The sequence below is a fragment of the Narcine bancroftii genome, chromosome 2 (assembly GCF_036971445.1).
Source record: "Narcine bancroftii isolate sNarBan1 chromosome 2, sNarBan1.hap1, whole genome shotgun sequence".
NCBI classification, from domain to species: domain Eukaryota; kingdom Metazoa; phylum Chordata; class Chondrichthyes; order Torpediniformes; family Narcinidae; genus Narcine; species Narcine bancroftii.
In genome coordinates, this window is record NC_091470.1 from 285,615,609 (window position 1) to 285,628,369 (window position 12,761).

General features: G+C 44.0%; 1 protein-coding gene across 7 annotated transcripts in view; it reads left to right on the forward strand.

Moving 5' to 3' along the window:
• Positions 1-3,387: 3,387 nt before the first annotated feature.
• jph1b (junctophilin 1b) overlaps positions 3,388-12,761 on the forward strand; it is a 103,699-nt gene continuing 94,325 nt past the window's right edge. For 6 of the 7 annotated variants that reach the window (XM_069921191.1, XM_069921187.1, XM_069921190.1 and 3 more), the window contains exon 1: positions 3,388-3,900. In XM_069921191.1, coding sequence (XP_069777292.1) covers positions 3,522-3,900 — 379 coding nt within the window. In that variant the 5' untranslated portion in view covers positions 3,388-3,521. Of the gene's footprint in view, positions 3,901-4,616; positions 5,020-12,761 lie in introns of those variants that run through there. The other variant, XM_069921193.1, reaches the window with a different exon arrangement.

The following is a 12,761-nucleotide window of genomic DNA, read 5'->3' on the forward strand; positions in this document are numbered from 1 at the left end:
TGAACAACGTCTGGCGTCACACACACTCAATCATCGTCAAAATCAGGGCTGAGTTCTTGCAATTTATATATATAGGGGTTTCTTGCTTTGATCTTTGGATCGAGGATATGCATGTTAGAGGAAACCAACTTTCAGCACCGCTGCAGGTTTCTATTGCAAACAGGATCATTGGTCCAAGGAAGGGGAGTGTAGATTTAGGCGCAACGTTTATCAGGTACCTGCACTTGGAAAGGGTCGTGTATTTTCACTTTTTATCTGCACCTAAGAAAACCAATTGAATTATTTTCACAAATATTGTAACTATTGGCGTTCTCTTAAATAAAGGTTGAATAGCACCTTCTGGGCAAAAGTTATTGTATCACCGCTGGCCATTCACGAACCCCCAATGGAATAACTGAGCAATGCTCTTGTAAAATAATGTTTGCATTTTCTTATTGACACCAGACACTGATAACTTTAATATTCGTTCAGGTTTTTTTTAAATACATTGACAACGCTAGGTAATATTTCACCTGTGGTCTCAGATCTGGAGTTAAACATCATCCTCAATCATAAGAAACTTTGAGAGAATGAGTTTGGTCTCCAATTATCAAGCGAATTTCTCATTCTGTTCCCAGTCTCCAACATTTACTTCTAATTGTATCCATTCCCTCTCGTTATCCATTTTTGCGACCTCTCATGCCCTTGATGAGATGAGCAAGTCTTCCATTCTCCTGTTTGACTTTGGTCCGAATCACAGAATGACATTTTTCATCCTTTTCTTCCTCTACCTCTTTGATTCGCTACCACAAACATTTACTACTGTCAAAACCGCAAAATGTAGCTCCAAATATCTATTTATCGTCCTTATTCTCGCTTGTTGTTTGTGCGACTTGGCTTAGTTTCCTTTTTCATTCTTCGTCACTCTCTGACGCGACTTGCTCTCCCTCTTTTCTGTGTCAGATTGTGGTGACCCTGGCTCAACCACTGCGGTCTATGTTTAACAACGACTCTCCTTGAATTGCCTTTGCCTTCATCCCGGTCATCTCTTGCTAGCTGGACTGCCTGCTGATCCTGCAACTCAACTCGTCAAGTCTGCCCAGCCAGTCTTTCTCTTTGACCAATTTTGTGCCCAATTGACTCTGCCAATCCTCGCCATGCGAACTCATTCCTTTCTCGCTTCCACTGTGTCTGCCAATTCTAGTTGACCAACTTCTCTTATCAATATATCCAGCTATTCCACTTGAATTTCACAATTGCTGTATCCGTCCCAATGAAACTGGAGCCACATAGAAGACTGCAGATGTTGCTTTACCCGCTAACTTCCCTCAGCAGAATGTTTGGCTGCAGATTCTTTAGTCCACGGGGTCATCCCTCCCAGGCCTCTCTGTGCTCACTCCTTTGAAACCTCCATGCCCACTGGACGCTGTTGCATTCTCAACAGCACAACCGCCAATCTCCAACTCTTCCCCCACCCCCCACCCCGTTTTCTTCTTGTCATTCAGACGTTGCACCCATCTCTCACATTCCCAGAGACTAGGTCCAACTCCAACCAGTAACTGTCCCCCATGAAACACCCTAGTCTGTACCACACTCCTTCCACGTCTCTCATTCAGCCTGTGTCCGCGTTCCCATCTCTCTTCCGTGTGTCGGGTCCCTGACCTTCTTCCCTTCAAAACTTTCACAACTCTTGTGCCCATCTCCTTCCCCATCTTCAGTCCTCATATTTGCCTCATTTTATTCAATTCCTGCACTTCAGTCTCTGATCCTTGTGCCATAATTCTATTACTGGGCCCATCTTTTCCCACTATTTTTCTAGTCCCGTCTTCTCACCTCTCTGTGCAGATCGCATGCCTGTCTCATTCCACTCCAGCACCCGCCTCTCTATACCCTCACCCCGTCTCCCCAATATTTGCTGTGGGTGTGGCTGCCTTCCCCAGTTTCCTTGTTCACCTCACTTTAAGTTATTGAACGTCAGTGTCCGTCCTAGTTGCTACATCTGCTTCTCGTTCCAATGTCTCCAATGCCTTCCCCTGACTCTTGCCCATCTCTCCTCACTGCGTTTGCCCAACTTACTCACTTCCTATCACTCTAGTCGACAGACCGCTCCAACCTCTGCAATCTAGCTCAGTGCACAAAGGGGCACGTCACGCTGCATCCATAAGGCACTCGAGGCTGAGACCCTTTTTATGGTTCAAGTGCATGAAGACGCCTCTTTCCACTACAGCGTGAGTGCCCACCTTTCTTTCCCAATTCGTACCTCTGCCCGCCTCTCTCCTCACACTCCGTACTCGCCTCTCTCCCAACACACTCCGTGCCTCTACGCGTCCTCCCTCTACACATTCTGCTTCTATCCGCCCTTTCCCCCACAGTCTGTGCCTCTGCCCGCCCACTCCCCCACATTAGTGCCTCTGCCCCCCTTTCCCCCCACATTAGTGCCTCTGCCCCCTCTCCCCCCACATTAGTGCCTCTGCCCCCCTCTCCCCCCACATTAGTGCCTCTGCCCCCCCTCTCCCCCCACATTAGTGCCTCTGCCCCCCCTTTCCCCCCACATTAGTGCCTCTCCCCGCCCTCTCTCTACACACACTTTGCCTCTGCCCGCCCTCTTCCCACACACTCTGTGCCTCAGCCGCCTCTCTCCCCAAACACTCTGTGCCTCTGCCCGCCTGCCTCCCTCCCCACACTCTGTGCCTCTGCCCGCCTCACCCCCTCCCCACACTCTGTGCCTCTGCCCGCCTCACTCCCCCCACATTAGTGCCTCTCCCCGCCCTCCCTCTACACACACTTTGCCTCTGCCCGCCCTCTCCACAAACACTCTGTGCCTCTGCCCGCCTCCCTCCCTCCCCACACTCTGTGCCTCTGCCCGCCTCCCTCCCTCCCCACACTCTGTGCCTCTGCCCGCCTCCCTCCCTCCCTCCCCACACTCTGTGCCTCTGCCCGCCTCCCTCCCTCCCCACACTCTTGCCTCTGCCCGCCTCCCTCCCTCCCCACACTCTGTGCCTCTGCCCGCCTCCCTCCCTCCCCACACTCTGTGCCTCTGCCCGCCTCCCTCCCTCCCCACACTCTGTGCCTCTGCCCGCCTCCCTCCCTCCCCACACTCTGTGCCTCTGCCCGCCTCCCTCCCTCCCCACACTCTGTGCCTCTGCCCGCCTCCCTCCCTCCCCACACTCTGAGCCTCTGCCCGCCTCCCTCCCTCCCCACACTCTGTGCCTCTGCCCGCCTCCCTCCCTCCCCACACTCTGTGCCTCTGCCCGCCTCCCTCCCTCCCTCCCCACACTCTGTGCCTCTGCCCGCCTCCCTCCCTCCCCACACTCTGTGCCTCTGCCCGCCTCTCTCCGCTCTCTCCAGTGGCTGACGAGCCCGCCTCCTCTGCCAATCTCTCCAGTTAAAGTCTGTGATCCCGCCTCGCTGCCGCTCTCTAGTCAGACGCCGCTCGCACTTTCTTTCCACACACGCCGGTGTCCTGCCCCCTGCCCGCTCTCCACTGTCCTCCCCCGAGCCTGTTCTGAGTTGATCTGCGATCTGGTCGCACCGTTTCATGCATGACTGGAGGAAGGTTCGACTTCGATGATGGCGGAAGTTTCTGCGGCGGCTGGGAAGACGGCAAAGCCCACGGTCACGGCATCTGCACGGGGCCGAAGGGCCAGGGCGAGTACAGCGGCTCCTGGGCTCACGGTTTCGAGGTGGTGGGAGTGTACACCTGGCCGAGCGGCAACACCTACCAGGGTTACTGGAGCCAGGGCAAGCGCCACGGGTTGGGGGTAGAGACCAAGGGACGCTGGTGTTACCGCGGTGAGTGGACTCATGGCTTCAAGGGCAGGTACGGGCTCCGCCAGAGTCTCAACAGCCCGGCTAGGTACGAGGGCACATGGAGCAACGGGCTGCAGGATGGATACGGCGTGGAGACCTACGGAGACGGCGGTGAGTACGGGCCTGGCTGCTGGACCCGGAGCAACTTTGCCCCCCCCCCCCCCCCGGAGAAGGGGAGGGGGGATGGAAGGGTGGCAATAAATGCTGAGATTCGCTCGGAACCAGGCTTGGATTTCATTCAGAGCCTACAACACGTTGCACTCGACGTAAATCAAGTCAAAGCATCGTGTTTAGGGATGTAGTGGCTCCTTGTACGAACAGACCGTGCTTTCCCCCTCCCCACACCCCGCACGATCGTGTGGTCGCCGAGTTTGAACGCACCTCCCATACTGAGTGTGAACAACCACATTCTCTCAATACACCGGCACCCCCCCCCCCGAGTGTGAACAACCACATGTACACCCCACGGCGGCTGAGAACACCCCGCCTGTGTGGACAGTACGTGTGTGTGGAAGGTGATCCGTTGCTTCCCCTTCACCGCCCGCTGGCCATGGCCACCAGCAAGGAAATATGCACCCCATCTAGGGCCCCGTTTGTTTCATCGAGCCCATCGGGGCTCAAGAGAGCGATCTTGCGGGTTGTGTGAAGCCCGGGAGCGTCGGAGGAGCAAACAGGCGCTCAGGTCTTCGGCACAGGGGAGGGAGGGAGGCGGCCAGAGGCACAGAGTGTGGGGAGGGAGGCACCTGTGCTGAAATGCTTGGCGTGCTTTCACTGTTTAAGAATATTATATTACACGCATCTTTAAAAAAAAATTGCTTTCGATTTAGAGAGGAGCTTTCTCATGCTGCACCGACGCATGAAGTCAGAATACTTTGGGCTTTTGAATAGAGCCTTAAATTTGATCGCATGGACGAGGTGGACCAAAGGACCTGCTCCCCTGCAGACACGTCCAGTGAATGTATTCAACGACCATGGACGGTGTCAAAATATTGAGGGTGCTGCCGGTTTTAGGTAGTCAAGAGGGTGGAAGGAATCGCCTGCGAGAGATCCAAAATCGAATAAATAGTATCGACTGCTCCTCCAGAGGTTAAAGTTCAGATTTACTGTCGGAATACATGACATACAACCCTGAGATTCCTACTTCTCGGTACTGCAAAAACTACTCCAGGAAAGATACACATACAAAAGAGAGAAATGTAACCAAACTATAATAAATGAGTCCTTAAGTGAGTTTGCTGTTGAGGAGTCTGATGGTGGAGGGATAGCGATTGTTCCTGAACCTGGTGGTCTGAGTCTTGTGTCACCTCTACCTCTTCCCTGATGGCAACAGCAAGAACAGAGGGTGGTGTGGATGGTTGATCGCTGCTGCTGTCTGTCGACAGTGTTCCATGTAGATTTTCTTGATGGTGGGGAAAGTTTTGCTTGTGATGCACTGGGCTTGGAAATAGAAATAGAAATGTTCTCATTTCTCCCTAAGAGAACCACGCTGCAGAAGAACATAGCATGCCTGAACAGGTGATGCCCATTCTTTGATCACATTCCTTTTTTTGTTATAAAGTATTAGTTCATTTTGGGGCAAGAGCGGTTAAAAGCAACAACTTAATGAAACATCAGGAATGAAAGCATGTTGATGATCAGTTGTCTCTGATTGAAATGCTGAAAATACATGGCTGAATATGGTGTGTTTTATTCACATTCTCCCTGTGGTCAGCGGTCGTAGATCTCCAGATATGGTTCGACCTAAAAGGGGAGGCAGGCCTCTTCAGCCCGGTTAAGCAACCTGCATAGGAGAAGGACACTCCGATATAAAACCGACAACCCAAGGACCTCGCTGCCACGTCCCAGCTTGCTTGGCCACGGCACACGAACCATGGGTGTAAAGGGTGGGGCCAGTACTGTGCACACTGCACTCCACCTAAAAGCTCCTTTGCGCAGGCCCGAGGACATGTCCACGTCCTCCCCCTCAAAAGAAGAAAAAGAAAAAAAAAGAATTCACATTAATATCAATGCTGAGACATAAAGAGTATAACACAGTGGTTCTCAACCTTTTTCTTTCCACCCACATGCCACTTTAGATAATCCCCATGCCATCGGTGCTCTGTAATTAGTAAGGGATTGCTTAAGGTGGTATTTGAGTGGGAAGGGAAGGTTGAGAATCACTGCTCTAGACCCAATTGTTACTGAAATATTTTGTTTGAGAAAAATTGTTATTAGCCCATTTCCTGTGGAGTTATGAAACCGTGCACATAATGGGTCAATGAGGTATAATTAAAAGTGTTTTTCAACCTTTTTCTTTCCACCCACATACCACCTTAGGCAATCCCTTTCTTGTCACTGAGCACCTATGGCAAAGGGAATACTATGTGAGTGGAAAGAAAAAGGTTACGAACCACTGGATAACAGATTTAGAATACTAACCTTAATGGCTTCTATTTTAGCCCTGTTTTACACAGAGATCCCACAATACTGCCGTAAATAAGACCCATCATTAGCTGGCTTTTCTTTTTTACACTAAACCAAACAACGCTGGCATAATGCAATTCGGTGCTGTGACTACCTCCGCTGCCAGCTTAAAGGCGAGTCTACAATGACCCCCATTCTGTGTTCGTACCTTTTACACAGAATGTCGTGGAGCAATAAAGGTGTAATAGCCCCTCATTGAAGAGGTTGAGTAAAAGGGGCTATTGATTAATTATTAATTATGTATTTTGGTTTACAATGAATACAGATGTTATTTTAAATATCAAAACTTAAGCTCATCTGTCCTGGGAAAGTAAATATTTAATGAAATTATTTCTTCCCATTACAAAATTGCTGGAATATAGACTGTTGGTTTTGGGCTCTTAATTTTCTTCCAACGTTATTATTCAAAGAGAGTGCATTTTATTTTTGTACCTCCATTGTCTGATCTAGCCTTCCCCTGGTAACATCCACCAAGTTTACTCCTCGCGGTAGGGTCTTTCACTTGTCAGCATGTGTCAGGAACATTACACAAATTAAGTGTTAGTTTCTGAAAAGGCATACATATTTGCTGGATCATGTTATCACAGTATTGGTTTAACCTGCAGGTAACCATGGTTCTCATTAGACATTTCACAGGTTATTACAAGCAACATTTTTGCTGGAATTATTCCAGAAAAGAGAGTGCTCAAGTATTAAATTCGTGTGTACAGTTACAATGGAATATTACAGGAAAGCAAGTTAAAATTGTCCACATATACTTTCAAACAGTATCTTCAGTTGTCACCACAGCAAGATTTCTGGTGATTTTAAACAGTTTCCTTGGTAACTTCTTAGAATTGAATATCATTCTCATCAAAATTATTTTCAGATACATGTATGGTGAAAAGTAATCATGAAAATTATTTATTAGTAACATATGACATATATAAAAAATGAGAATCTTCAAACAACATGGTTGAAGTTAAAACACAAAGCTGGAGAAACTCAGCAGGTCATATAGCAAAGTCAAAGATACATACTGTAACTAATGTTTCAGGCTTGAGCCCATCATCAGAGGGGCTCAGGCCTGAACCATTGGTTATGTATCTTTATCTTTGCTATATAAATACACTGTTGACTTGCTGAGTTTCTCCATCTTTGTGTTTTAACATATAACATGTGTAGGTTGTCATGTTGGAGTTTGAATGGAGCATATGTCGATGAAAGTGATCTGTTGTATGCAAAAATCATTGTTTGGGACCACAATTTTACTTCCACTTCAAAGACAAGAAAGAGACTTGGCTGTACTGCTGTCAAATTGTTCATTTATCCACTGCAAGGATCAAGACATCCCCTATGGCTCAACAGTTGCCACATGATGAAAACAAAGTATGTTATTTGGACTGTTTTCAGTTAGCTTAACAGAGGTACATTTTTAGAAAAGTGATAAATATGCCAGTGTTTCTCTATTAGGGAATAAAATATTTCTAAATGATTTCTTTAAATGCCTGATGGCAATTTCATGTGTACATACCAGAATCGTCATGTTTAGCTTGATCCATTTGCTTGCTTGGCACTGATTGTCTGAGCTTATAGGGGGGGAATATCAACCATGATGACATCCAGAGAACTGCAACATGAGCTTCTGCTTCTAGGAGAAGAGAGGGAAAAAAAAAGGAAAACATATAATAAAGAATGGCAGTAATTCTTTTGAAATCATTAGTGGTGGGAAATGAAAGAACATATTGACTCCAAACATTTTTAATAAGGGCAGCTAATATTAACATGCAGAACAGCTGTTAAAATGCAGCCCCACAAAATTAGATCTTCGAATTTTGTCCTGGGCTCATCTGTCCTGGGAAAGTAAATGGCTGTTCCTTCAGGCTATTAAATATGAAAAAGTTAACCTAATATTGACTTTTCACTTTAAATATTGTAAGAAAAAATTATGAACATTGTTTATTTGGATGTAGAGATTCAGCTGTTTGGTCTCTCGCCCACTAATGGAAAGGACTCGAGTTTATCGAAGTGGTTGAGAGTAATCAGATCATCAACTAAAAATAGCTTTTTAACTTACCAACCCATGTCATCATTGACCAAAATACCCAACTGGAGTATGACATTTAAAAGCACTCTAAGGCATAATGTGTATCACAGCAATTCAAAGTAAAGTAGGATTTTAAGTGGTTAATGCATTGAAATCAAAAGGCTACATGAGCTGCAATGGTGAGCAATATTAATAACTTGACAAATAATTTATGTTCATAAAATTTGCCATGGCAATCTATTATTTAAATGCAGTGCAGGTATTGTTCAACTAAAGGAATTCAGTGTCGAAGGTGACAGGCTCAAGATGCAAATCAACTTTGGTCCTGCCATAGCAGAAGAAGAACTTTTTTATATAATATCTGTGAAAGTTCATTTGGTTTTGCTCACTTTGATTCTTGACAGATTTTAGACCACAATTAAAATGAAGTACACATCTCAATCCTTCCAAAGCTTGGCATTGTTGACAAATTGAATTAATTTAAAGTATTTTGAAATGTTATGAACAATTTTAGTATTATTCTCCCTCATTAATCTGTATATGCTTAAACTGGGATCAATTACAAAAGTTAAGTAAGGGATAATTTTTAAATAATTAATTATTTTGAGGTTAAATCTTGAAACTTACATCGAACAGTATGTGGTTGGCATAATGTTAACCAGTTGATTTTACTTTTGAGAGGGTATGGACTAGACACAAACCTACATTGCAATTTCCAACCATGAAATTCCCTCCATAGGTTGGTAATCCAGTCTTTAAAATAAATTAATATTTTTGTCTAAGTTAGTTTCAAGCAATGCTTAGAAAGCAATGTTGCTATGGAAACAGGATTTCTTTGCTTTAGACTACATGTCTAATGTTTTGTTTTAAATGGGCTGAGGTTTAGAAAACACATTTTGGGGAGAATTTCAGTTGAAAAATAGATGGATTTATTTATATTTATAAAGAAAAATTTCTGTCAGTAAAAATATATCTTAGCCACAAATCCTTGATAAAATAAAATGACTGATTAATTCTCAGTAAGACAACAAATGAAGCATTTTTGTACGGTAATTGAGTTTTTAAAGTCTTCATAAAAAGATAAGTTGGTGTCATAATTTAGGAATAGACTTTATATTCTGCAAAGTTAATTTTCGGTCGGGCATCTATATTGGGTCTCACATGAAAATGCAAAATGAGACTTTGCACATAATCATCATTCATTGAAAATAAGATGTCTATTACATTTATGCTCTTAATTTATCCAAATTAGCAATAAAGTAACATTTTGTTACATTATATATATATATATATATATATATATATATATACCAAAACAACATATTAGCAGTTTAGATAGCAATATATTTTTGAATTTGCACTGGCACATTAAACTCTTTTCTAAATTTACTACAAGAAATATAGTAATTTAATCCCATATTCTCCAGACAAGCAGGAGATTCTTGTCATAGAGGGTTTTGCAAGCATTTGGTAAATTTGCCTCACCAGAAATGACTAGAGCTCAACAGTTAAGTCGTATGAATGAAAGTAGCAGGCTAAACCACCTCTGGACACAGATATGTGATCAAAACAAGAGCACGATAATATCCTAAGTTTGCAATATTTATCTAAGGAGTCAATAGATCTTCCTACAGTGGACAAGTAGAAAAATTCCATTCCCATAACTTGTGTTGCATTAAAAGAATTCCTAGGAAATGGTATTTCTTGCTATATCTGGTTGAGCAACAACTTCACCTAATTAACATATGTGTAATGCCTTTAATGCAATGAAATTACTTGAAGTGTGGAGGCGTAAAGGAACTACCCAAGATCCAAAGCATACCACCTTTGCTGTGGTTTGCATTTTGCAGTACTCATAAGCACCTGCAAAGTCATATGTACCAAACATTATGGTGCCCTGAAATGAGGAGCTATGTATAAAAAGTGCTGTAATTTCTACATGGTCCAACCAAAATGTATAAAAATAATCCTGAACAAAATCTGAAATGTGCACTTTAATTTCACGTGAATTGTTTGATTACAAATTTAGAACTGTAGAGCACAGGGGCAAATGAGGAAAAAAAATGTCTTTTCCCCAAACATTATGGAGGGCACTGTATGTGGAAATTCAAATGGAGGAAGGTAATATTCAAAATTTGGAAGTGTTGTGAGGCTAGAGTTTAGGTGTGAAAAGAACAGCAATGTTATAAATAATCTGATTGCATCTGAGATGATGACTAGGGAGGAATATAAAGTTAGTGATGAACCACAGATAACATGGAATCTTTCCAAGAGTGAATGTTTGTTAGGATGAAGACAGTTTTCTTGTGGGAAAATCACTACCAACAGGCAGCAAATAAATGAGAAGGAAATGGAAGCTGATGATAGGTGGGAATGGGGAGGAAATGGCATGGGATTTTGGATGCCATTGTAGAATGAGTCAAAGGCTGCAGAGAAAATGCTAAAATTTGAAACGGAAGAGATCTAGATCTATTGAAATCTCCTTGTGCATTTTATGTTACTTATCTGTCATCTCCACCCCCTAGTTCCCCACTGACTTCCTCAACCCCCTTCCCTCCACCAACTGCCCACCTTCTCCCTCTAATCCCCTCCTCACCTTCCATTTCACCTTTGGACCTCCCCGACCCTCCACATCACCACCCTTCTCCCCAAACTGCCTGGTCCATGGGCACATGTTTCTTGGCACTGTAACCATTTGCAATTTGATAGAAGAAAACTGAATAAGGCATAAACATTCACATACAACAGTGGAATTACACTAATATTTGTATAGGTAGATTGTAAATTTTATGCTTTGAGGCATTAAGGCATTAAGCTACTGAAAATCCTTTTATGTTTTATCAGGAACTTTTCCCAAAATTGAAAGGTGTGAAAGCTGCCAGTGTCAGGCCAACTGCATAATTTTCAGCAAAAAAATCAATTTAGTTAAGTATTTTAGTTGTTTCTAACTGTTTACATTTAAGTACTTTAATAATTTTAACATTTTAAAAGGTTTTTTAAGGCAATCATAAAAATAAAAAAAATTTGGGCAGGTCAGACATGTAGCTAAATTGAACAGTGAATTAGCCATCAGTTTGTCAGTTTTTTTTCATGAGCTGGGCTAATTCTTACCCATGCCCTCTTTTCCCCCACCTCTACTCCCCCATCCTTTGCATAACAGCATTTAAGCATATGTGGCCCTGACCTCAGAGGGCTTTTCTCTCAATGGTCAAGCTAACACCAGGCAGGAAATTGACACTGGATCCACCAAATGTAATTTCAGACTTACAGTGTGGGTGAGTGTCTAGTAATTCATAATTTTCTGGAAATTCTTTGGCTTGGCTTCGCGGACGAAGATTTATGGAGGGGGTAAAAGTCCACGTCAGCTGCAGGCTCGTTTGTGGCTGACAAGTCCGATGCGGGACAGGCAAACACGGTTGCAGCGGCTGCAGGGGAAAATTGGTTGGTTGGGGTTGGGTGTTGGGTTTTTCCTCCTTTGCCTTTTGTCAGTGAGGTGGGCTCTGCAGTCTTCTTCAAAGGAGGTTGCTGCCCGCCGAACTGTGAGGCGCCAAGATGCACGGTTTGAGGCGATATCAGCCCACTGGCGGTGGTCATGTGGCAGGCACCAAGAGATTTCTTTAGGCAGTCCTTGTACCTTTTCTTTGGTGCACCTCTGTCACGGTGGCAAGTGGAGAGCTCGCCATATAACACGATCTTGGGAAGGTGATGGTCCTCCATTCTGGAGATGTGACCCACCCAGCGCAGCTGGATCTTCAGCAGCGTGGACTCGAGTCCACGCATCGAGTCTTTTTCATTAACACACTCAAAAATGTGTCATGGTATCTCAATAAACAATATGAACAGGTTAAAGAAGTCTGTTTTAAGGAGGATCTTAAAGTAAGATCCTTTAAGAGAAGTTTAGTGAAGCAATTACAGAGATTAAGGTTATGGCAGCTGAAGGACAAAATTGTTAGAGTGGATATATTTTGGAGGGTTTATGTTACAGATATTGGAGGGACAAAGCCAAGGAACAGTCAAAATGCAAATATGAGAACTTTATGCTCAAGATTTTGCTGGACTGAATACCATCATAGATTTGTGAACAAAAGGCTGACAAATGATTGGGTAGAGTGTAAATTAGGATATGGCCAACAGGATTTTGGATGACCTGTTTTTGTCCATTGGAACAATCAAGGTAACAGTGAGTGGTGTGACAGTCTTAACAAAAACCTGATTAAAATGAGTGAAGACTATCAATTGTAAGGCATAAACTACCATGTGAAGAGAGGACAGTTCTCAAGGTCACTCAGGCCAAGTAGGAAAAAAAATTTTTGCTATATTATATATATTTTATAGAAAACAAGGGGAGTGTCTTTTGAATTATTTCCATAATTGGAGGAAATGTTAGATAATGAACTGAAAGTCAAGCAAGGAGCGTGACAGGTTAAAGATTATGCAGGTGATAAGATAAGGTTAGGGACACTAATCTTATTTGCTTGATAGG